The sequence below is a fragment of the Haliaeetus albicilla genome, chromosome 3 (assembly GCF_947461875.1).
Source record: "Haliaeetus albicilla chromosome 3, bHalAlb1.1, whole genome shotgun sequence".
NCBI classification, from domain to species: Eukaryota; Metazoa; Chordata; class Aves; order Accipitriformes; family Accipitridae; genus Haliaeetus; species Haliaeetus albicilla.
Genome location: NC_091485.1, coordinates 75,121,329 through 75,143,625, shown reverse-complemented (window position 1 = coordinate 75,143,625; position 22,297 = coordinate 75,121,329). Strand labels below are relative to the sequence as shown.

General features: G+C 43.7%; 1 protein-coding gene across 9 annotated transcripts in view; it reads right to left on the bottom strand.

Annotated features, from left to right (window-relative positions):
• ADGRB1 (adhesion G protein-coupled receptor B1) overlaps positions 1–22,297 on the bottom strand; it is a 284,292-nt gene that overhangs the window by 27,361 nt on the left and 234,634 nt on the right. For 6 of the 9 annotated variants that reach the window (XM_069780156.1, XM_069780161.1, XM_069780163.1 and 3 more), the window contains 3 exons: positions 17,748–17,814; positions 12,988–13,073; positions 7,416–7,514 (listed from right to left, as the gene is read on the bottom strand). In XM_069780156.1, the coding sequence (XP_069636257.1) occupies positions 7,416–7,514; positions 12,988–13,073; positions 17,748–17,814 (252 nt within the window). The remainder of the gene's footprint in view (positions 1–7,415; positions 7,515–12,987; positions 13,074–17,747; positions 17,815–22,297) is intronic. The other 3 variants (XM_069780159.1, XM_069780162.1, XM_069780164.1) reach the window with 1 other exon arrangement.

Below are 22,297 nucleotides of genomic sequence, written 5' to 3'. Positions count from 1 at the left end.
AGACTGGTTTGTCACGATGGCTGTTGGTACTTGGGTTACAGACACTTGGACTTCCACAGCACATGGAAGACACCAACACTGGGGACATGTGTCATGGTTTCAAGTGACTAAAACGGACAAGCATAGAGCTGATGTGGAGACTGATATTTTGCTGTTGCTCCCTTACTCTACAGCTGTTGGTCCCTACAACACTACATCATGAAGATCAGGAGAACTGATACCTGACCCAAATTTTCTGTGAACAGAAAATTTTCTGCTTTCTTGTCTGATCTCTCCAGCTGAATGCTTTGGAAAAAAATTACAGTTGTTTCTATATTTAGCAATTATTGTAAATAAGTTTATTCTTGGGTGGACATTCTGGGTTAAAATAACTTAAGATTCAAGCCACTTCTTAATTCACAAGGCAGAAAACCGGACAAAACAGTTTTCTGTAATGCAAGTACTGCCCCATGAAACTCCACTTTTTCCATGAGTGATGGCTCTAGAAACAGGAAAGCAGCTCTGTTCCCATGGACTATTTGGTCATTCAGCTCTCTGACTAAAAAAGGTCCCAAGCGATTTTAACAGCTTACTAGGGAGATTTTAAGCTGTCAGTCATCCTATATATTTGGCAGCACTGGTGCACCAAGAGTACCAGGAGAATTTCTCTGTGGGCTTTTATCTAACAAATAAGAGCAGACCTATGCACAGGCTGAATAACAAGTTGAGCTTCAAGATTTTTCTGTGTGGAAAACCTCAACCTATATACTAACAAACAAATACAGGCAACACAATAAATTACAGGACAGATATCATGACACATGTTTTACAGTACTTACATGGGACTTGCTTACCATTTTCTGATATATGATCAAGTTTTTAATAATGTTTACTTGCTGGTTATCCAGGTACCGCTCTCACAGACCTCAGTGAGAGTTTTACCTGAACAAAGCTGGAGCTTGGACACAGGTATGGACATCAGGATGTAATGCCCTGGCTTCAGTTAAGAGTTTTTCAAGGATTGTTACATTACTTCTGCTGTAATGACCACATACTGAAGTGACAGGTTATTTTTATAGTCATAATGATACTCTGATTGCAAATATTTCTACAACCTGTCCAGACTCAGATGTGTTCCTTAGTGGTATTATTAAGCAACGTAATTTAGCTAAGGGAGCAGCTAAATGGAATATACACTTTTCTCAATTAAAACAAGCATTATGAGACTTCCATGTAAGGTAAGGGCCATGACATAATCTGATACCTTGTAATTTTATATAGGAAGACAAACTGAATGTTCTTTAATGTCCAATATGAACTATAATTTCAAAGTATTATTTAAAAAACCAAAACAAAACAGCAGCCAGACAGCCCTCAACCAAACAACTCCTAACAGATGTCTTTATTCCACTTCTTCCTCAGCCCTCTGAAATCTGCCTCCTTATACTGAAATCTCTCTTTGCTATCATTTGCATTAATAAAACTGGCTAAACAGTAAGTGCGGCAAAAAAAAAACAGAGGCAGAAAAGCCAAATGGGAAGGTAAGGCTTGCTCCAGAACATGCCAGTCTAGATGTGTCTTCCATGCAGGTATCAGCAAACACAACGTGCCTGATGCATGAGTCGGTAGATGAAGTCATTCCAGCAGCAACTTGCAATTGTGATTGCTGGAAACCAGCAAAGTCAACAGAGGCTGCTAGAAAAGGTCTGTACCAGACAACTCTTCCTCCTGGAATTATTTGGTCTCCCAGCATACTCTTAATACACACATACGTGTACGTTACTACCACCAACGTGCAAACAAGAAACCTGGCAACCACCTCCGAGAATGGATCTGACTTGTAAGTATGGGTCTGAATCAGCCATCTAAATTTGGATGGGTTTTCCATTCTTGAATAGAACCGCAACATCAGACTGGCAATGATCTGGATCTGGATCCAAGATTTAGAGGTGCATTTGGGGTTGTAAGGGATGTTGCTGAGGAGGTAAATTATGTTTCTCTTTAGCAAATGGTTAGATTTCAATCCACTGGCTTCAAAACCTGCTTAAAAGAAATATGCAGGCACCCTGCTTTAACAAGGCACTGCGTGAGTCTGTTTGCTATCCGAGGCACAGATGCAATGATCCATAACTACAGTGAGCTCCTTTCAGAGCTTCTGCCATCTTCACGCTGGACTCAGTGACTCCTGCCCAGCCCCTTGCTCTGTGTGTCTCCATATGGGCAAACTATTCAACTCTCCTGAGTCGAGACATCCTGATGGACTTCACTATTGCTCCCAACATAAGCAACCTTAAATCACTACTTAAATCTCTGCCTTCCCGACCAAACAATAAAAATATCATCTGCCCTTCCAACTCAGATGATAAAAACAGTATTACGAATAAATCGGGATTTTCCCAACTGAGGTGTGCTGACTTACACTAGCTAAGAGTATGGTCCTTCTGCTCTCTTTGTGATTCACCTTGCAGATGCCTTTTCAACAATATTCAACCCTTACAAATATTATGGAAATGTTGCTTGACACTTATTGCATAATCTTTATTCTCAGGCAGCAGATGGCAACAGGTCATAGGAATGTAACTTACTCTAATTTCACTTTTAGAGCTCTGCTTAGCTTTTGAAATACTAAATTAAAAAAAAGTTCAACTTAAAAAAAATCATATCAAGACTGAATTTTCAGAAGAAAACTAAGGGGGAGATAAGTGGGTTTCCTGTGACATTGCCCTTAATTCTACTTGCTGTGAGCTGAATTCATAGCAGAACTCATACTTCTGCCACCTTTCCATCTGTCCCTTTTTAGGAGGTACTGTGCATCCTTAAAAGGTTCCAGAATAACTTATAGGACCTAAGGAACTTCGTGTTATGGTGCCACATGATGTGAAATGAAATGATTTGTTATATAATGACATTGCGATTACCTAATGACTCTTCGTTATGGATTATCTATGATCAATGAATCCAGGTTTTTCATTGCTTGAGACAAAGAAATTAGCTGGCAGATCCTCTTGTTCGTCCCATACATGACAGCACTCATGAGGACTGACAGCAATATCGAGGGAAGATCGTTACACTGCATTGTGGAAGCATGATGCTGGTTTATTTTTTCATGACCATGACATGATAATGTTACTCAGCAGTACAGTTGTAGTGTCACGTTGTTCCTCCCCACCACACCACGCTGCTGCTGCATTGCAGAGGAAGGGCGTTACTTTGGGATATTGCAACGCCACAGCACAGCGCAACCAAATACAGTTACAATGACGTATGACAACATGGCCACATGATAACATTGTCCACAGCTTTGTTTAGCATGGCAAAGACTTAGCCTTATGAAAGCACATAGCAGACCCAGCTCTGGCAACAAGCAGATGATGGCCTTTGGTGAAAATGTCAAAAACTAGCTGTGGTTTTGTTCTTTAGCTAGCTGGCAGCCTTGAGAGTCTTCATCTTTGCAAAAGAAGTGGGATAAACTGATGACACTTAGAGGATAGCAATGGAAAGAGCAAAAAATGGGTTTGGAAACAAAGATCTCCATGAAGAAAGATTAAGAGGCCTACATCCTGACAAAAGGCAAGTGCAAAGGGACACAGAGTACATGCCGACAAAGATGTAAAGGGCCATTATAAAGAGGTAAGTGATCAATTCTTCTCATTACTCAATACTGACAGGGCAGCCAGTACCATAAGCTAAAGAAGCAGCAGAAGGAAAAACAACTTGAGAATTCAGAAAGCAGGTCCTGGAGCAGAGCTCTGAAAAGGGAGATGGCAGGTGGACTCAAGACATAAGACAATAGATGGCTCCTTACATGCTGCACAGATTGGTGCATGCTGCTCCACCATTCTGATGAGCGTGCTATTCCTGCGTCACAGCAGTTCTCCTACAGGAAAACCACAGGACAAGGATTTACTTTATTCATTCTCTTGTGCTTTATCCCTTCTCTAACTTGTATTCTTCCTAAAAGCAAGAGTGTTGCCCCAATTTTAGGGACAGTTTCAGAGAAAATCCCTTTAACTCAATGCCCATATAACCAAGATAGGAAATCTGTAACTAGAAAAGAAGAGGCACTGTGCATGTCCTTCCCATGCACAGGCAACACAGAAACAGAAGATATTATTTCTATTTTCTCCAAAAGATGATTCTTCTCTCAGTTGCTGCAATCTGAACCATACAACTAGGGGAACGGGAAATCAAATGCCTCTAAATGAGACAGGCAGGTAATGAAGTAGCTGCTTGATCATTCACCCCTAATAAGAGAAGTTGTTCTTCGATAGTCCAAGCAAGGACCTGCAAGGACCAGGTAAGGAAACAATTTCAAATTCCTTGAACTATGAGAACAACACTCTCCTGGGGAATAGTCTCCTTCATAAAACCAGCCATGCACGGAAATACTGATTCACATTCGTCCTGGAACTACAATAGGGGCAGAAAATTTGACATCTAAGACTTCCTGAAATGACGCTGAGCTAAGAAAAAGAGCAAATCCCTTAGATGGGAGATTTGACATGAGTTTCTGATGATGTAAGAGGGATGATGCATGAGAAGGGTTATGAGGACTCCTTAACATTGACTCTTGGGTGGGTTGTCTGCGAGAAGAATACACTGTGCCAGGGCCTTAGTCTTGGGCCAGTGTCTTCCCTATGGTCAGAACTTGAGAGTCCATATTTGCAATGCACTGCCTGGCAGGAATTCCTTCCTTCCATCCATCTATCCATCCGTCCGTCCATCTCTCCATCAGCAGTCCCTGGTAATTGCAGTGGATGTCCTCATTCACAGCAAGTACAAAGAAATGGAATGCCCCTGATATATTTTTTCCTTATCTCGGATAAAAATTTTTCACAGGTAGTAAAGACAAATTAATTATAAGGCAGTATTTCACAGGCTGAGACTACCCTACAAGCAGCAATAAAAGGAAGGAAATGTAGGAACAGAAGTCTTCCAATGGCAAAATATGCCTAGCATCTTCTCCAGAACAACGTAAAGGGAAGGGTTTTTTTAACCCACACCTCTCAAGTCTAGCTAATGCTTAACAGGTCATAGACGCCCAAAGCTTTCCTTTTTATCATTTCCCAAGTCAAGAAATTGCACAATTTCCAGTGCATATTTTTTCACTTCTGTCATGCTTACTACCTGCTCTCCCATCAGTGGTTTACCATGTTTTCCCTCAGTTACGCATACCCTTCTCTGACCCCTTCTCTCTTAGACACAGATATTACCACAAAGAGTTGCTCAAAACTTCTATGATTTCCAAAAGCCAAGAAAAATGGACAAAAGGATCTATCCTTTCATGCTACGCTATGCCAGAAACAAGCCTCTGAAACCTATGGGAGGTAAGCTGGAGAGAGCGGGAGCAAACCCAGCAGGAACGAGGCAGGAACATCCTTGATGTGCTCTCTACCAAAACCCTATGGCTAATTCCAGGTCAGAGAGGAGCCAGGAATCCTCATGGCATCTGATTTACCTTACAAGACTTCAAAACTGAATGGCAAAGTTGGTCCAAGCTCTGGGATGAAGGCCAGCAGAATAGCAGCGTTGGCATGAAGCATAATCAGAGCTTTGCCTTATTGACAATCCCATTTACAATAGATTTGGAGGAAGAAAAATAGAAACAGTTCAGCTGCAGAATGAAGCAGACGACAAGGGTAGATGAGGGCTGAGTGAACTAATTCATGTATTCCTCAGTGGTCCCTTTGCAAGGACAAGAGCATAGGACGCTTTGGGACAAACAACAAAACCAGTACTGGAATTTATCATTTCAGATATTCTATCTGCTGGGAAACAAAAGACATATCCTCTTACAAGAGCTCTCCAATTTCTATTAAACCACTTAAATTAGAAAAGCAGGATAAGTAGCAGATCTGGATTTCATATCCCTTTTTTTTCTGATTTGAAGATGAATCAGAGTATGTGATTTATGACAGACCAGCATCAGACAATATGGGAGAAGGATTTGAGATGGTTTTACTTTTTAAATGCATTTGCTATGAACTGAAAGCTTCTCCTATTTATCAATCTAATTTATTAATAGTAAAGTTTCTGCTGGTTTAGCATTCCTCTGCAGTAGCAGGAAACCAAAATGCAGCGACCTGCTAATTCCAGACTTGTGGTACGCGTGTCTGGACCAATGCCATCTCACCATCTCAGCTGGGCGCTGTTGCAAAAGGTAAGTAAACAATTTCAGCAGTGAAAAATAAATGAGATTTTGTTTAGTTTTTGCATCTCATAGAAACTGCTAGCTCTTAATAGAGGTGATTGCATGTTCTCTTTTTTCTACAACAATTGGTTGTTTTTCAGTAATGCACATTTTTCCTTAAACTCTGTTGGATTTTATATAAATGGCTCAGTTTTCAGAAAGAAAGGAGAAAACCTTGTGTTCTGTTTTTCTTTTATATTCTTACATTTTGAGATTTGGCACTCAGCTGCCTATTTTTGTTTAGATTAATTAATGGTAGGAGTTTTCAAATTGCAAGTGTCTGTATATGAGGCTGTTTCTTTCACACATTTTGCATATATTACTTTAGATATCAAACCCAAAATATAGCATCACTTGGAAATTATGTAGGTAACAAAATTTCAAAAAGGGAAGGAAGAAAGACAAACCTTCCCTCATCGCTCTCCCTCCTACCTTAACCTTTGGGAAAAAAGCCAACTATATAAATAGCAACAATTTCTCCAGCAGAACAAAGCAGTGGCATTTTATTTTTTTTTTTTTTTTTTGCTAACTCCAGCGGCATCCAAGAAGAGATTTAACAGCATTTGACTGTTGTAACTCAGAGCTATGGAATGCTTTAAGATTTTGAGAACTAATTCCAAGTGCTTTTAGGGGTCCAAAAGAGGCAGTCAACACTTATCAAATCAGAACTGCAGCCCTATGAGATATTAAAATTAACTCTAGCCTTTTATAAGAGAAAAAAAACACACTTAGAAGTGATTCACCAAGTCACTTAAATCATGCTCAATGCTCTGCAGCCTCTAGAGTACAAAACTCAAGTACACGCTTAAGTGTTTGACAAAGCTGGAGTTTGAGGCCCCTGTCTACCATCAAAATTAATGGGAAGCACATCTTTGAGTCTTTAACTCCAAGAACTAAATTAAACGGGGGCATTAAACATATACTCAGCTTCCAACAAATGAAGAGTCCCTTTGTCTTCCATGGGCTGCTCACATGCTTAAATCTAGGCATGTCATGAAGTGCTTTTCAGGATCCAGCCCATCAGCTTTTGCTCCAGGGATGCTGCAGGAGCCCTACACTACTCATGGCCCACAGAATGAGGTCAGGGAGAGTTGGGGATGTGGGGAGGTGGGCAGGGACATGGGGAGAGAAAACAAACAAGGGCTGGTGAGTGCAGGGAAATGGAAGAGGGAAATAAAATCAATTAAAAAAAAAAAAAGAAAGTGGAAAGAAAGAAAGAAAAGAAGTTGAAATTAGAGGAACTAACATGGCGTTACTGGTGGCTGTGGCCGAAACTTCAGCAGAAGAAACTACTCCACACTTGGAACATTTGAGCGTCATGCCGTAAAGGGGCACTGCCATCTGACTGCAATTAAAACCAAAAGACTGAAACAAAACAAAACACTTTGCTTATGAACACAAACGTAGAAAGGAAAGGGAAGGAGAAGCCAAAAGAAAGAAAGAACGAAAGAAAGGAAGAAAGAAGAAAGGGAACCAACCAACCATACCCAGTTTGAAAAGAGAAATGAAAGACAGGCAGGAACAAAACTCTCTCATCTGTACCACTCCAGATGCGGGAAATGGGAAAAAATGTACAATTCAGAGACGTGTTGGTGCTGCTGGAGAGGGTGGAACTGTGTTGGTGAATGTTTTGCCAGATTCAGGGTGTCCCTCTCCGGCACCCATGGAAGAGAAACCAGTATTGCTCTCCCAGCCTCCACCTCCTTCTTTTGGTTTGTTTTTTGAGAAATTGCTCTTTTCCCTCCTGGCCTTTTTGCTCCAAAACAAAAAAGGTGGCAGGGTTGTACAGTAGAAGGCAAGAAGTAGGGCTGTGGGGACTGTGTCTGCTTACCTTCTTTCCTAAAGCAATGCAAGGGATAAGTCATATATTTTCTCCACTGGCCCTTGTGTGCTAATCCTCGCCTTGGTGGGGATACCCACAAGGCAGCTGACAACACCAGCAGATATGCCACTCTTTGGTCGCTTAATCTGTGATGAAGGACATGCAAATGGGACTGTTTATGTCCTGGAAATTAAGCATGAGCTTGGGTGTTTTGTTAGACCAACCTGCCCTGAAGGGAGCTGGACTGGCTGACTACTTTTGAGACATTTCTTCTCTAAGATCTTGTTTTGGAGCTGAAAACATCTTTGGGATGAACCCTGAGGCTTACATCAGTTGCTCCCACTTTTTCTGATGGGATCAATCACAGAACCAGGCCATTGTGGGCTGCTGGTATAAGGGGATGCAGGGATCTGCTTAAGGGCATGTCCTCGTGATTTTTAGAAGCTGATGTGTGTGAACCCACCTAGCTGACAAGCCAGCTCTTACTCAGGAGCCCAGAAGCCACATTAGCTTGGCATCGGCCCTGGTTTTTCCCAGAATTTACCAGTTTGTGTGCACTCTCTGATTTGCACAGATAGACATCCACATCAGATCTGGCTTAGAAAATGGGCAGGAGTCTGCAAAACATCCTACAGACCTACATGAAGTGCCTGATATCAGAGAAGGCGTGAACATCACTGCCAAAGGACAGCAGGTCTGTCATTCTTGGGCGATGGCAGTGCAGGTGGGGAGGGGTGATGTTTGCAGGTACAAAACGTCGGGGGTTTTACAGCCCTGCCCTGCCTGGGAGAGAGATTAGGAAACTTGACATATCGTTTCTTAACTTTTACGGCTTTGTGTTCAGTCTCACTGCAAAAAGGACATCCCCATGAACACCAACACAGCATTATCGGTGGCCCTAGTGGCCCACTTTTAAGTGGCTATTGATTGGTCTTTTAATTAGTTACAGTGACATAAGCCATTACTCCCTTCCAGAATAATGGCTAAGGTATCCCACAGAAACTTTCAGCCTTCAGACACAGAGAAAATTAGTTCCCGTGTCAATAGATAGATATCTTCCAGGAAGGATGGTGTAAATCCAGTGAGGACAATGGCTGAACCAAAGATAAAGTGGGTCTTGAGAGGCATTAAGTGCATGACCCTTAAAAAAAGACAGCTTATCCCCAGATCTATAAGCCACGAAGAACAGATAAGCAGAGAGACAGAGAGAGGCAGAGATAGGCAGCAAAAAGAAAGTAGATTGATTCAAGGAATTTGATGGAAAACTATACCAGAAAAAACATGAATGACACTGAATCACAAAGAACTAGCCAAAAGACCACTATAACACACAACTGTAACTGCTGTTGGGTGTATTTATGCAGAAAGTTGTAAGCAGTAGGCACAGATGTGGATACATTTATATTCTAATTTGTTCTTGTTGGGGGCATGAGGTTGTTAATATATTGAATTTCCGCAGCAGGTTTATATTGGTGCCCGTATGTATGAAAGGGTAGCTAATGAAATAATCGCAGTGAGTAATGCATCCATTTAATTTAGCTTTTCCTGCTTCCTAAATATCCACAAACAACTCACGGACTCATCTGGTGTGTTCACTGGAGCCTGGACTTTTCTACCTTTTATTGAACAGTGCTTTACACCACACATGGCCCAAAGAGCAGAAGCACTGCTTCCAACATGAAACATTCCCAGATGAAGGGCAATCCGAATCTGTTCCTATTTTAATGTAGTTATTATCTTTCCAATTACTTTCTTCTCTATGCACTGACAATCCAGCTCTGTTACACCCCGCCAGGACAGTTGCGCAGAGGATATTTCACACAAGGTATTGGGGCAAACTTTCTTAAGTCCTCTCTATAACCAACGGAAAGATAAAAGTAAAGGTTCTCTAAGGGGCAAGTTGGAACAACTAAACAAGGCTCCCGTCTCTCTCCCGTAGTTATAGAGGAAGCCTAGGGAGATTAAACTCAGCAAGCTAAAATTAGCCTTTGTGAATATACCCTATAGTCTCATTCTTCTTCCCTGGCTGCGTGAGCACACAAATGCTTCTGGAATAAACGCTGGCTGAATAAATTTAAAATTCATTTTAAAGGCTCCTGTGTCTGACATTAAAACATTCGTTCTTAGCAGCACTCCCGTCAATAGTGCTCAAAGACTGTCAGTGCAGCTGACCGCGAACGGAGACCGTTCTGCTGGGAGACACTTGCACGGTTTTCTCCCGTGCCTGGACAGCAGTTGGGGCAGTTGTGTGCGTTTCTCCAGCTCTCCAGGTAATCACACCCAACTCTCTACAGCCTGGTTTTGTGATATATCTATAAAGTCATTCCCATTAGAAAGTCAATGTTTTCTGACAGATGTGACAACAGTAATCATAGCAATTTCCTCTGCTAAGTACAGGGCAAAAACCTATCATGTCACGGGTATTATTTCACGGGAACTGTTAGCGCTGCTTTATTTGTGCCAACCGATCTGCGGTATGTGTGCTGGGCTCCTCTTAGTGTTCAACAGCTCTTTTTTGTCCTGTCTTTTTCTTTTTTTTCCCTTTGTTTTTGTTTTTGCAACATTGAACCATACTTCTTGCCTCTGCTAAAGGAAACACAACGTTTCTTTATACCATCTCCTCAGATCCAAACATCTCCAAGGCCGTGACTCATTCTGATTATCTTCAGATCTACCTTCCAACACGGTTCCCAAGCCCAGGCCAGAAGCGGCTAGCTAAAGGGAAGGGGCACCAGAGCTCTCAAAAGTGCTTCCGCACTCTCAGCGGGTGCACTTCGAAAGGAGAACAAAATAATTGAGCACAGAGAAGGCTTAAAAGTGCTGCACACACACACACGGACACGAAAGAGGGGGGAAAAAGAGAAAAGAAAGAAAAAACAAAGAACATCAGAAAAATGACTTTTTTTTTTTCTTTGTAGGTTTTGTTTTCAAAGTACGACTATGAATGTGATCAATAACCAGCTGCTATGTATTAAATAAGGTCATTCTGTATGCAGTTTAGATTAGAGAGGGAGAGACTGAGAGACAGTAACTCGCTGCTCTGCTAATCCAATAAACCATTTATTTCAGTTCTGACTTTCAAGTGCAATTATCCTGCTACAGTCTCTGCCTGCAGTTCAGGTATTTTCTTGAGTTCTCTCTTTGCAAAGAAGGCATCATCCAGAATAAAGCACTCGCTTGTTAGCAGTGGCTTTAAGCAGCGCACCAAGGTCATTTCTTTGTGTACCTGTTCAACCCAGCAGCAACCGATACCTCTGATCGTCCAAACGTGCTTAAGTCTCCTCTTATTATCGTGACCATGGCACTGCTCAGGCATTGAGATTCCCCTCTTTGCTGCACTGAGGGACCATGTCAACACTGCTGATAAAACATGAACCTTAACAGGTTCCTGTGTTTCTCCCCTGGCTGGAAAAGAGCTTGCTTCCAACCCCAGTTTTGCTGCCATCACTCAATTAAAAACCACTTCCACCAGAACCACTCAATAGTGCAATGACAGAAATATTGAACCTCGTCTGTACTTTCTGCCTCTACCCTCTGAGACCCAATTTTAGGGCCCAAGGCATTTGCAGCACTGCAGTGAATAAAGCAGCTTATAGAATCATAGAATCATTTAGGTTGGAAAAGACCTTTAAGATCATTGAGTCCAACCATCAACCCAACACCACCATGCCCACTAAACCATGTCCTGCTCTCTGTGAAGCCTAGGAGTGCAGCAAACAAGGCGACAGGTACCCATGCTCCCTCCGCTTTCATAGATAAGGTATATTCTGTGTCTTCTCCACCAGCCTCCTAAGGTTTTAGGCTTTGCCTGTAGCCATGGTGAAGAGGCACCAGAACACCTTTTGCTCTCCCTCTCTCTTTGTAAACAACGTCTTCATTCAAGAATACTATCGTTATCTGCAGTGATAAATCGAATGCCATCAGTGGACAAGTGAGGGCGCACAATCCTGTCTTTCCTAGCAGCAGGTAAGGAGATAGTTTCTCTGACAGCAACAGCAAGCCAAGTAAAGCAGTGGAAAATAACATACTAACATCAGCAGCCAGGCTGACCTGTGCATTTGATTTGACTCAGAGTGTCAGTGTGCCATTTCTGTCCTTTGCTTGGAGCGTGGCATAGCTCAGGGATAAAGTCTGAGCAGGCTACAGACTCATTTCTAGAAAAGAAGATGAAGAGGGGGTCTCATCCTGCTGGAGCCAATGACAAAACAGCCATTGTCAACAGAGTTTGGAATTAACCCAACAGAGAGCCCTGCACGGTAGCTGCCACCCCAGCCAACCCCTAGTGAGACCAGGGTGATAACAACTGTGGAGTCAGCTCTTCCATTTATACTACAAAGAAAACCAGGTAACACAAGCCCCAGGCTTCAGGGATGGAGGTTGGGGTGGTGGCTGTGGAGAACGTAAAGGACCTCAGGTGGCATCAGAATTTTTTTTTGCAGAAGAGGTGTCTTTACTTACCAGTCCTCCTCTTTACACATCCATCCATCTACTACTCTGTTCACTGCTAGACCTCCAAAGACCCTTTCCTTAAAAGTATCACATACCTTCGCTCTGCCTCAGCCACGTGCCAGCCATTAGACATGACTTCTCTGTTACACAGCCCATGCCACGTGCCACACTCAGCAATGAAGAATCCCTCTCTGATCCAGCTGCTGTCTCTAGGAGCTAGCAAAAAGAGTCACTTTGCTCTCCCTAATCCTTGGGAGGACACATCAGCCTGGGCTGAAGCCATTTTAACAAAGAGATGAACTTCTAACCTTCCTCCATAGTAACACAGGGCTGCTTCTTGGATCTTTTGTCTCTGCTGCACTGAATGACAAGGCAAAGAGATTAAACCAACTGTGGTTTGGTTTTTTTCCTTTCCTTTTGTTTACATCTGTTTTTGCTTTTTGTTTGCATCTCCAATCTCTCTGCATTCCTTGCCTGGTTATTGATCACAACCTTGGGTGGTTTGTTTTTTTTTCATTCTTTACTTAGATGTATTGATAAGGCATACCCTGCCCGTTCCTTCAGTTTCTTATCTGTTATTCCATCTTTGGATACAAGTTTGTTAAAAACCAGAATGCCAATAACCATGTTCACCTGTCGAAAGAGAAACAACACACAATTTTGTTCTTAAGTGGGTCAGGTCAAACTTGGTAGCACAGAAGGAAAAAACCCAACATTTGGCAAGCTAAGTCCTTCCCATTTCTCCCGAAGCCAGGTAGCACGGTCACACTTCTGCAGGCCACCACCCTTTATGTTCCCTCTCCACCCTGTCCCACCTCCCCTGGCCATGCATTGGTGAGTTCAGGAGAGCAGAATGCAGCTGGCAGCAGATCGGAGAGGACTCCATGAACCAGGACAAAATCGTAAAGTTCTCAGATTGCTGTTTGAAGCCCAACGTATGCTTGAGGTCTAGTGAGGCAAACTCCAGGCACAAGAACAATTTTTCAGGGTGATACAAATAGAAAGTGGCCAATATAGGGGAGAGCAGTGGGTTGACACTACTTTCAAAAGTGCCTTCTGAAGTCTGTGCTACCAAAGCAGCAACATTAAGAGGATGGGGTGGTGCGGTGCAGACAGCTTGTCATAGTTCTTGCTCGGTGAACTAGCACCGCTGCTCTCAAAATAAGAGGTGGAGGGGCACTGGAGCAAGTAGAAACATCAGCTACTATGGTGGAATGTCTTGGGAGATGCTGCAGATGGCACAGCATATAGATTAGCCATCATGTCATCTCCAAAAAAATCGGTGGGCAGGACAACTGCATACAGTCCTTTGGTCTGCTTTGTTAGGGTGAGAGCATGGATGTCTGTATCAATCAGGCATAAATATTCACAGTGAAATACAGGCTGTACAGAGCTGAGGTCTTGCAAAGTGATCCTAAACTCCTCACCGTCTTTTCCGACTGCATTCGCTGCTGCCAGCTGCATCTGTTTTACAAACCTCATCCAAACCTCAGCAACCTCTGAATGCGAACACATTAGTGACACATGAGCACTACCCTCTTCACGGAGGCACAGCACTGATGGTGGAAAAAAGTGACACTCTCCTGGTTTTGCTGTCAGTGAAACATCTGGTGTTGGTAAAACGATGTGCTAGATGCTCTTTTGCATGTGGGGCTTGCAAGGAAATGTTTAAGGCCAAATTCAGAGATGTGCAACTTTACATGTTAGCTGAGAGCCTTGGTGAGTTTAATAGACCCTTGAGAAGTGGTCCTAAGAGACACCTAGGACAACACCTAGCCCAAAGGAAGGGAGATATCTGCTCACACCAAGCCTCCATCTAATTGTCTAAATCATCCTCAAGAATGAGCAATCTTACTCAGTTTGGATTGCTGGTTTCAGTAGGACACAACCCAGCTCACTGATGTGGAGTCCACAGCTGGGAATAAATGGAAGATCTCACAAATAGCAGTCATTTTCTTTTGCATCAGCTGCTGGGTCAGTGGACTACTTTCCACAGCTGCAAGTCCATTTCTAGAGCTCACCATGGTAGTGTTTTAGAGAAACAACACTGGCAAGTCAGATGCAGTAACTCAGCCAAGGATCAGCAGGAAATCAAACCCTAGTTATGTGCTTGGAGAGAGAGAACCCTTTCAATTCACTGATCCCTCTTCACTGTGCTGGAGGCTGGTGAGTGCGAGCAAGACTTTCCTTTAAGGTGCAGCAAGGCAGTAGGAAAGATGGGGTTGAAGTGTGGCAGGCTGGATCACTCCTGGGGCTGGCCACAACACGGCATGTGTTCTCATTCACATATAGCAGGGGAGATGACAAAGGGCGGCTCTGCAATTGTTTTAATAAATAAAAGCTATTTTGCCCAGTACATTGATCATCACAATCAACATCCTGCTCTGATCCTGGGTCTGTTTCTTTACAAAATCAGGGATATAACATGGACATGCTTCTAAACACAGCCACTCTTAATAACATGCAGAGTGGCTTTACTTCCTATGCTATCCAGAAGCAAAAACAAAAGTCTGAGATTCAGCCCTTGAGATAACCCGTACCTGACGACTGATGACTCTCTGTCCTGACTTCACCATGTCATGAGCCTCTCCTTGCAGTAACCTGTTGCCTTCAACCTGCACGGAATTATCACCAGACTGCTTCACCTGAGCTTGGTGAGTAAAACTGCTTGCAACAGCTCTGTGTTTCAGGTTGCTAGAATTTTTAAGACTAAAGGTCAAATCTCTGCAGCCATTCAGTGTTAGTGGACCGACTGCAAGTTGCACATCTTGCTGAAACTGCAGGCCAACCATCTTAAGAATATTATTTTGAGTATCCTCCAAGCCAAAGGCCTTTTTCCAATGTGAAGAATAATAAAGGAGGGTGTGGAGAAAGAAGGTTACCACAAGTAATAGAAAAGTCATATTGATAGCAGAACTGCAGTACAGAGATGCTTGAATGGCTTGGGAGGAGTAAGCACAAGTCTAGCCTGGCCAGGACTAAGTCAGAGGTAACAAGCTGAGCTGTAGCCAAGTCAGCTGTGTGCAAAGTCACTTGGGCATCTATGTATCATACTCATCAGAGTTTTGGGTGAAAAAGAGCTCAGGCACAGAGTCAACTCCCACCTTGATCTGTGCATCCCTGCACAACAGCAGCTATGTTATCTCTGGAGCAAACCTGCATAACCCCTGTACAGCCCTGCAAGAGACTGACTGTCTTTATGTTAAGCCAGGTAGACTGTCCCTCCATTGCTGACACAGTCAACCTGAAATCAGGACAAATTACCCAGAGAACAGACAGCTGTCCAGTCTTGTGGACATTGCACGTTTGAAAACTGTCTGTTCAACTTCTGGCTCTGCTAAAAGTCATAGTGTGAATTTGGGCAACTTATCGAGCTTATCTGCTTCCCAGGTTCCCTTTTATAAAAAGGCTTTAAATGCTGCTGCTTCTTTTTCCCCAAGTTCCTCAGTATATATACCAACTTGGGCAGTGTTCACTTCTCACTTTAGCCAGCAATGAGTCAGGTAATCTAAACTACATGCGTAGGCTCTCTCTCTAGGTACCGAACAGAGACAGACACCCCAAAAGATGAGTCACACTTCTTAAGATCAGCTGTATAAACCACCATCTGCAGGTATTGACCTCTCTGTAAGGACATCTCCATTTCCAGCTTCCTTGGTGAGTGAAAACCGAGATGCCAAATGGAAGCAGGCTCACGTGTTTTTCTCACACTTTAGAAATGCTAAGGAAAGCCAAAGGATTACTTCCCTTGTTGGCACAACAAAAGCAAGATGGCTTGAGGCAGCAGATTGACTGCCCCTTCTCTAGGCACTACCAAAGCTCCCTCCCTCCTAATCACTGCTGTCTATTGATCATTCAAGCCATTTAGCCAGAGCTATCAGCTGGTATGTTGTTGGGGCAAAGAGCTAGCTCATCTGAAAGCACTAAGCCACTTAATGCTCCTGTCAATTATCCTGGCTATAAAGAAGACCCTGACCCCCACCAGCTATGTTACTGAGGGAAATCCAACTATCCTGTCTCTACAGAGACCTAATGACTGGCTGGCATGAATATCTGCTTATCCCCACTCTTTGCTGACTGCTATCTGAAGGCTCAACTATGTGTCGCAGCCGTACGCTAAAGAAAGACCCTAACTGATACAAGCTTAGCTTTATTATAGAGGAGGGGCAACTGCTGGCTTGTCTCTGTCAACGTGATGAAACGATGGCACCGAGGTGGTTTGATGTGCAATGACAGCAGTGAGAATAAAGGCAGCAAGAGCTTTTGTGTAGTTATTCTCCCGTAAGCCTGCTCTTGCTGCGGGGCAGTTAACCCCCCAGGCACTGCACGAATAAAAAAGCCTGATCCGAAAAAGAAATTGCAAGAAATTGCGAGTGTCAACAATCCAATTCCTGTGGGATCCTCCAGGGCACTTGAGCCTTAGAGGACATACAGCTCCTCCACTGGATGAAACGCTGGGCTGGAGAGAAACTGCAAACTGTGACTTACATATGGGGGCTCAAATGTGTCGTTAAACCCATCTGAAATTGCTGCAGAAGGGATTTCCTAGAGGACCAGCAGTTCTGAAATTCTTTGAACCCTGACAGTCCAGATTTCTCATGGCCAGTGAGGCTTCAACAGCAGGGAAGCTTCGTGAAAGTACGTCATCTCTTGAGTGACACCTTCAACTCCAGTAATAACTGGCCAAGACTGGCTTTGGTGCTGTGTTGGAGGCAAGGGTGAGGGCACAGTAGAACAGACTACCACCATGCATGAGCTGGTGGGACAGAGTTTAGGAACGTTCACTTTAACCATGCTATCTCTTTGAACTAGAAGCAAAGTTGATATTTTTAGGGTCACAGAGGACCCCCTCCGCACTGATTTGAAGACCTCCACTTCACCTGCAAACAAAGAAGCTGCCCACATGCACTGGCCACCTGGGACAGACCAGGAATAAATGCTGTCTGTGGAGGCACAGCCTGATTTGAAACAACCAGTAACAGCAGTTTCTGAAGGAGTTAATGTCAGAGTTCTCCACCATCATCCTGCACTTCCATCCAGATAGGGCAAAACCAAGGTAAAGCATGAATCAGATGTCTAGGGGACTCCAGAGCGGACAGAGGTGGAAGGCTGAGAGCTGAGGCATATTATATTTCAGAATCAAACCCATCCCAGATTGCTGGCTTCTAACACTTTGCTCTTTATTCCTGAAGGAGAAAGCTATATAAAACATGAGTGGAAGTAAAGAGGGACATTCTTGGGTTGAAAGAACAAGGAAAGTGCTATAAGATAAGGAGAAAAAAAAAGCTTTCTGCCAAGCTTAAATACCAAAACGACAGCAGCCGCCGGTCCCACGAAGGCATAGAGAAGACCTCCCTCTAACGACAGCCAGCAGCTGGAAAATGAAGAGAGAAAAGAAAGTTACCCCGTGGCTAGCATCACTGACAGGCGCATGTTTTCTTCTTCTCTTTGCCTGCAGAGTTTATCCTGGGAGGTGATACCCCACGGCAAAAAAGTCTCAGACTTTACAGCGAGCAAGTTTTGCTTCCCATTTCTTGTGAACTTGCATAAAGGCTCATTTGCTTGGGGGTCTGCCTGCAGAATGGCATTTGATTGTCGACAGAGGAATGCATGCAAAATTAACGATAGCGCTCTGTTTCAGACCAGGTCCTGGAAGCAGTTGCATCAGTTTGCTGGCAAGATGATGCTCTTGTCCTACTCAGGTGAAAGAGTAGAAACAGTAGAAGTTGTCCCTCACTCATTTGCTCACCACTATGCCTGCTGGGGGCTCAGGTCCAGGACTGCAGTACATTTCTTCTCCTGGATCCTCCCTTTGAGTCTGCTGCCATGGGGAAGTTTTACAACACAGCAGCGAGGTGGGAATTCACAACACTCCTTAAGCGGATGCTCTTAAGGAATGAGCTGAACGTGAGGTGTGTGGAAACCAGCTTGGTCCTTCTCCCTCACGCCACGTAACCTGACAAGGACTTCTTCTTTCTCCACTGACCACATGTGGAATTTAGGCTCCTAAACTGCCTGGTGCCTACACAAACTGAGGGGGCTCTTCTGCCTAAGTGCTGATGTCTGCCCTATTGGTGACTATCACAGAGCCAGTCACTCTTGATGACATTTCTAGTCAGCAGACATCCGATCAAAAGAGTCCAGGATGAGGCATCTACATTCAATCAGATGAATCACATCCTGAACTCCATCGACTGCCTTGACCAGATTTTCACCATCCAAGTAAGCAGTGCACCTAACCCAGATGGAGACATCACTGGGGAGATAAATCCCATCTATCATGTAAACAGTATGAATGTGCTCCAGGTGTCCCCACAGAGCTCCTACTGCACCGTACATTCATATGCAGATCTCACTGTATGCTGACATCCCCATACTGACAAACTTGGTGTTAAAAAAAAAAAGAAAAAAGCAAAGAGAGGCAGGGGAAATCTCACCCCGCTCCCATCCTTAGAGCTAAGCATCACCGGCTGTCTGGATAGCCAACAGGGATATTCAGGTTTGACCGTAAAGTCAGGAAGGAAACACTTTTTCACTGTGAGAGTGAGCGAGCACTGGCAAAGGATGAGCAGAGGGGTTGCGGAGTCTCCATCCTTGGAGACATTCAAAAGCGGTCTGGGCATGGTCCTGGGCAGCCAAGTCTAGGTGACCCTGCTTGAGAAGCGGGTTGGTTGGACCAGACGTTCTCCAGTGATCCCTTCCCACCTCAACCGCTCTGTGACTCTGCGACAGTCGTGAAGAGTTACAGCGGCTGAAATTTTCATTTTGTGGGGAATCCAGCAATACAGAGCATGGACACATAAACTAGGTACTTCAGGGCAAGAGACGATGCAAATTTACACTGTGTCAGCAACCCCACGGAAAGTTTGCATGCTTTGACACTGCAGTACCCTGGAGAAAATGCGCGATGAAGTAATCCTGTTTCAGCAGTAAACTACCGTGCCTTTACCACAGGATAAGAGCAGACAACCACAATGGAGCGATGACTTTCTCAAAGCTCTTAACCCAGCTAACCCTGCAGTAATTCAGTTATGTGCCTGTACTCTCAGCAATATGGTTTCATTCTGCATCAGAAGCAAACTGATGCTGCCTTTCAAAGTCTCCCAGGAAACAAAGCCTTCCTGGAAACTTTTCAATTCTGTTGATCAGCTTCATATGTTTTTGTATCAATTCTGACTTGCAGAGGTGTTAATTTTTTGCCCCAAAACACAGAACATTTGGGGAAAAAAAAAAAAAAAGTATTTCAAGTTGAAAATTGAAAGCAGGACATTCTGGTGTTCTCTGAGGCCCGCATCTTGTTTATTTCTAAATTAAACCTGTAATGTGTTAATTTAATCAATTCTGATTTCTTCCTGATAGCAAGTCGCTGTCACAAACTGTCTGAGCAGTTGTAAGAATAAAATAAATAATCAGCTGGGAAGGCAGGGAGGGAATAAGAATGAAGCTTTGGAGGGCTGTAATAACTGGAGGTCTCCGTAAATCCAAGGAGAGGGCAGGGGGAACCAGGAAGGTCCCCAAATCCCAATCTTTGCCCAGACCTTTTTCTCCAACTCTCCGTCCTAATTTTGAGACCATTTTTCTCAGGGTCTCTTCCAACCGCCAGCTCAGCTGAAGAAAGGAGCTGACAGTCCTGCACTCCAATTAGCGATGAGGACTTGGTGCAAGGAGGGCTCTCGTTCATGGCAGGTCCCTTGGCAGCCCCTCTTCCCTTCTGAGCATCAGGCTTTCTGAAGGTGATTTCACACATCACCGCGCACTGGTCCTTATCCCTTCTGACTGCCTGACCTCCCTGCCTCAGCGTTTAATCGAAGCATTTCCAAGACTGTCGGAGGTGGTGGCTGACAGCAATGGAAGGGAAAGGGTGAAGTGATATCCAAGAAGGGGAACCAGCAGCAGACTCCAGCAATATATTAGTCTAGTGGAGATGCTTTTAGCCTTGTGCCTACAAGGCACAGAAATATTTGCATTTCTCTAAGAAGTTCCCCAGTACTTGCCAAGGGATCTCTTCACAGATCTCTTAAATAAAATTACCACTGGAAAGGAGTAATGAATGGGTTAACAATGCTCAGCAGCTCCAGACTACTATTTCTAACCAGTGCTTCCCCGACTGACAGCAGCTTTTGTGTTCAATGCAAAAGACCTCTTTGCAAAACATCTGATCCTTCTGTGAATCTGCCACAGCAAAGACATGAGATGGATGGCTTTTGTCTTGGTCCTGCGAAGAGCTGACTTCCACTGAGAACCTCTTGACTACACCGTACAGCTCTGCCAGCAACAGGTCTCACCTCGATCATGTGCAAAATTAAGCAGCCTCAATGCAACAGCCAACATGTTTGTATAACTGAGACTCCAGCTGGGAATCAGGGCTGCCCCACCAGTGTTTATACAGAGATTAATATTGAAGCTGCTGAGATACCTGCGGGTGACAGAAGCCCTGATGCAATGACACACAAGGACCCCTGGAAATTTTCTGTGTCCTGGAACTGCTCTCATTACTCATTAAACTTTTTGTGGGCTGTCTTGTGGGGAAGGATATAAGTTCCCAGCTACTAGTAGCACAATCTCAATTACTCAGTTCAAGCTTTAGGAGGCAGTTTGTCAAGATTTAGACATCCAGATCATTCAAGAGGGGTCTTGGTTCCCATCTTCCTCAGTTTTCTCTTGAATACATCATATCCATGGGTTCTTCCTCCTAGGTTTTGCCTGTTCTAAGTCTAGCTCATACAATTCCTTACAATAAGAGAAAACCCAAGTGGTAACTAGTGGGATCCTAGGAGGTTGCAGAAATCTCTCAGGATCCCTTGGCATAAGGCAGCCTTTACAGTATAATGAGTTTAGGTGCAAAATCTTTGTCAGCTAAATGAGATGTGGACTTGTAGTATATGTTGCAGGTTTTTTGTATTTGTGTCGAAAATGAGTAAATGAACACAAATCTCTTTCTCAAGGAGTTATGGCTCACCCAAGGCTCAATGTTCTCTCTACATTTCTTACTGAATCAACACACTGTCACAGCATTTCCTTCTCATATTTGCATTTGCAAACTGCAACATGAGTTAAAACTGAAAACCATGTCGATATGACAAGTGGTTTTGCTTGTGCCTGTGGTACCATAAATCAAGACTTGTTTTTTTGTGAAAGGGGGAAAATACTGGGTAAAAGGAGAGTTATTATTCAGGCATTCAGCCTAATACAAGGAGGTGAGCAGTGGTGGGTCTTCTAGACCTCCATTATCGCTAAGATTTTCTTTGAGACTGGAAGTACAGCCTGTACCCTACTCCAGCAGCTCTCCAAACAACTGCAAAATCTCCTACCAAATGCTGTTCAGATAAGAAAAAGGAAAAATCCTCCTCCCCTCATTGGAGATGGAGAGTTCATAGCACTCCAGAAGAAGTGTCCTGAGCAATAAAGGCCTCTGAGTGAATGGCTTCTGGGGAATCATCACTTAAAAAACAATAGCGACATAGTTCGATGCAGTACGTGTTCAATTTTTAATTTGAACCTCCTCTCCCTTCTCATCTTACCACTCGGTGGCCCAGTCTGGCCAGCTAAAGGGTAAATATGAAATATTATCTACAACCTTCCCACACTTAGCACTGTCTCTGATCTCTCTACATTACAGCCTGAAGACGTGGCCAACCCTTCGGCTGTTACCAAATCTTGATGAGACAGGCCTCCCTACTGCTGCTCAGTTGTGTTTTTATCATTCCAGAATAGCTTCATCCCACGTACAAAAAAAAAAGACAGGACAAAGTTGGGTGAAATCTTGCTTAGGGCCCAGGTAGACTACCCTGTTGAAGGTTCCTCCCTTAATTTCTCCACTGCAGTTGGCCACCTTGACGTACCCTGCAGATAAACAG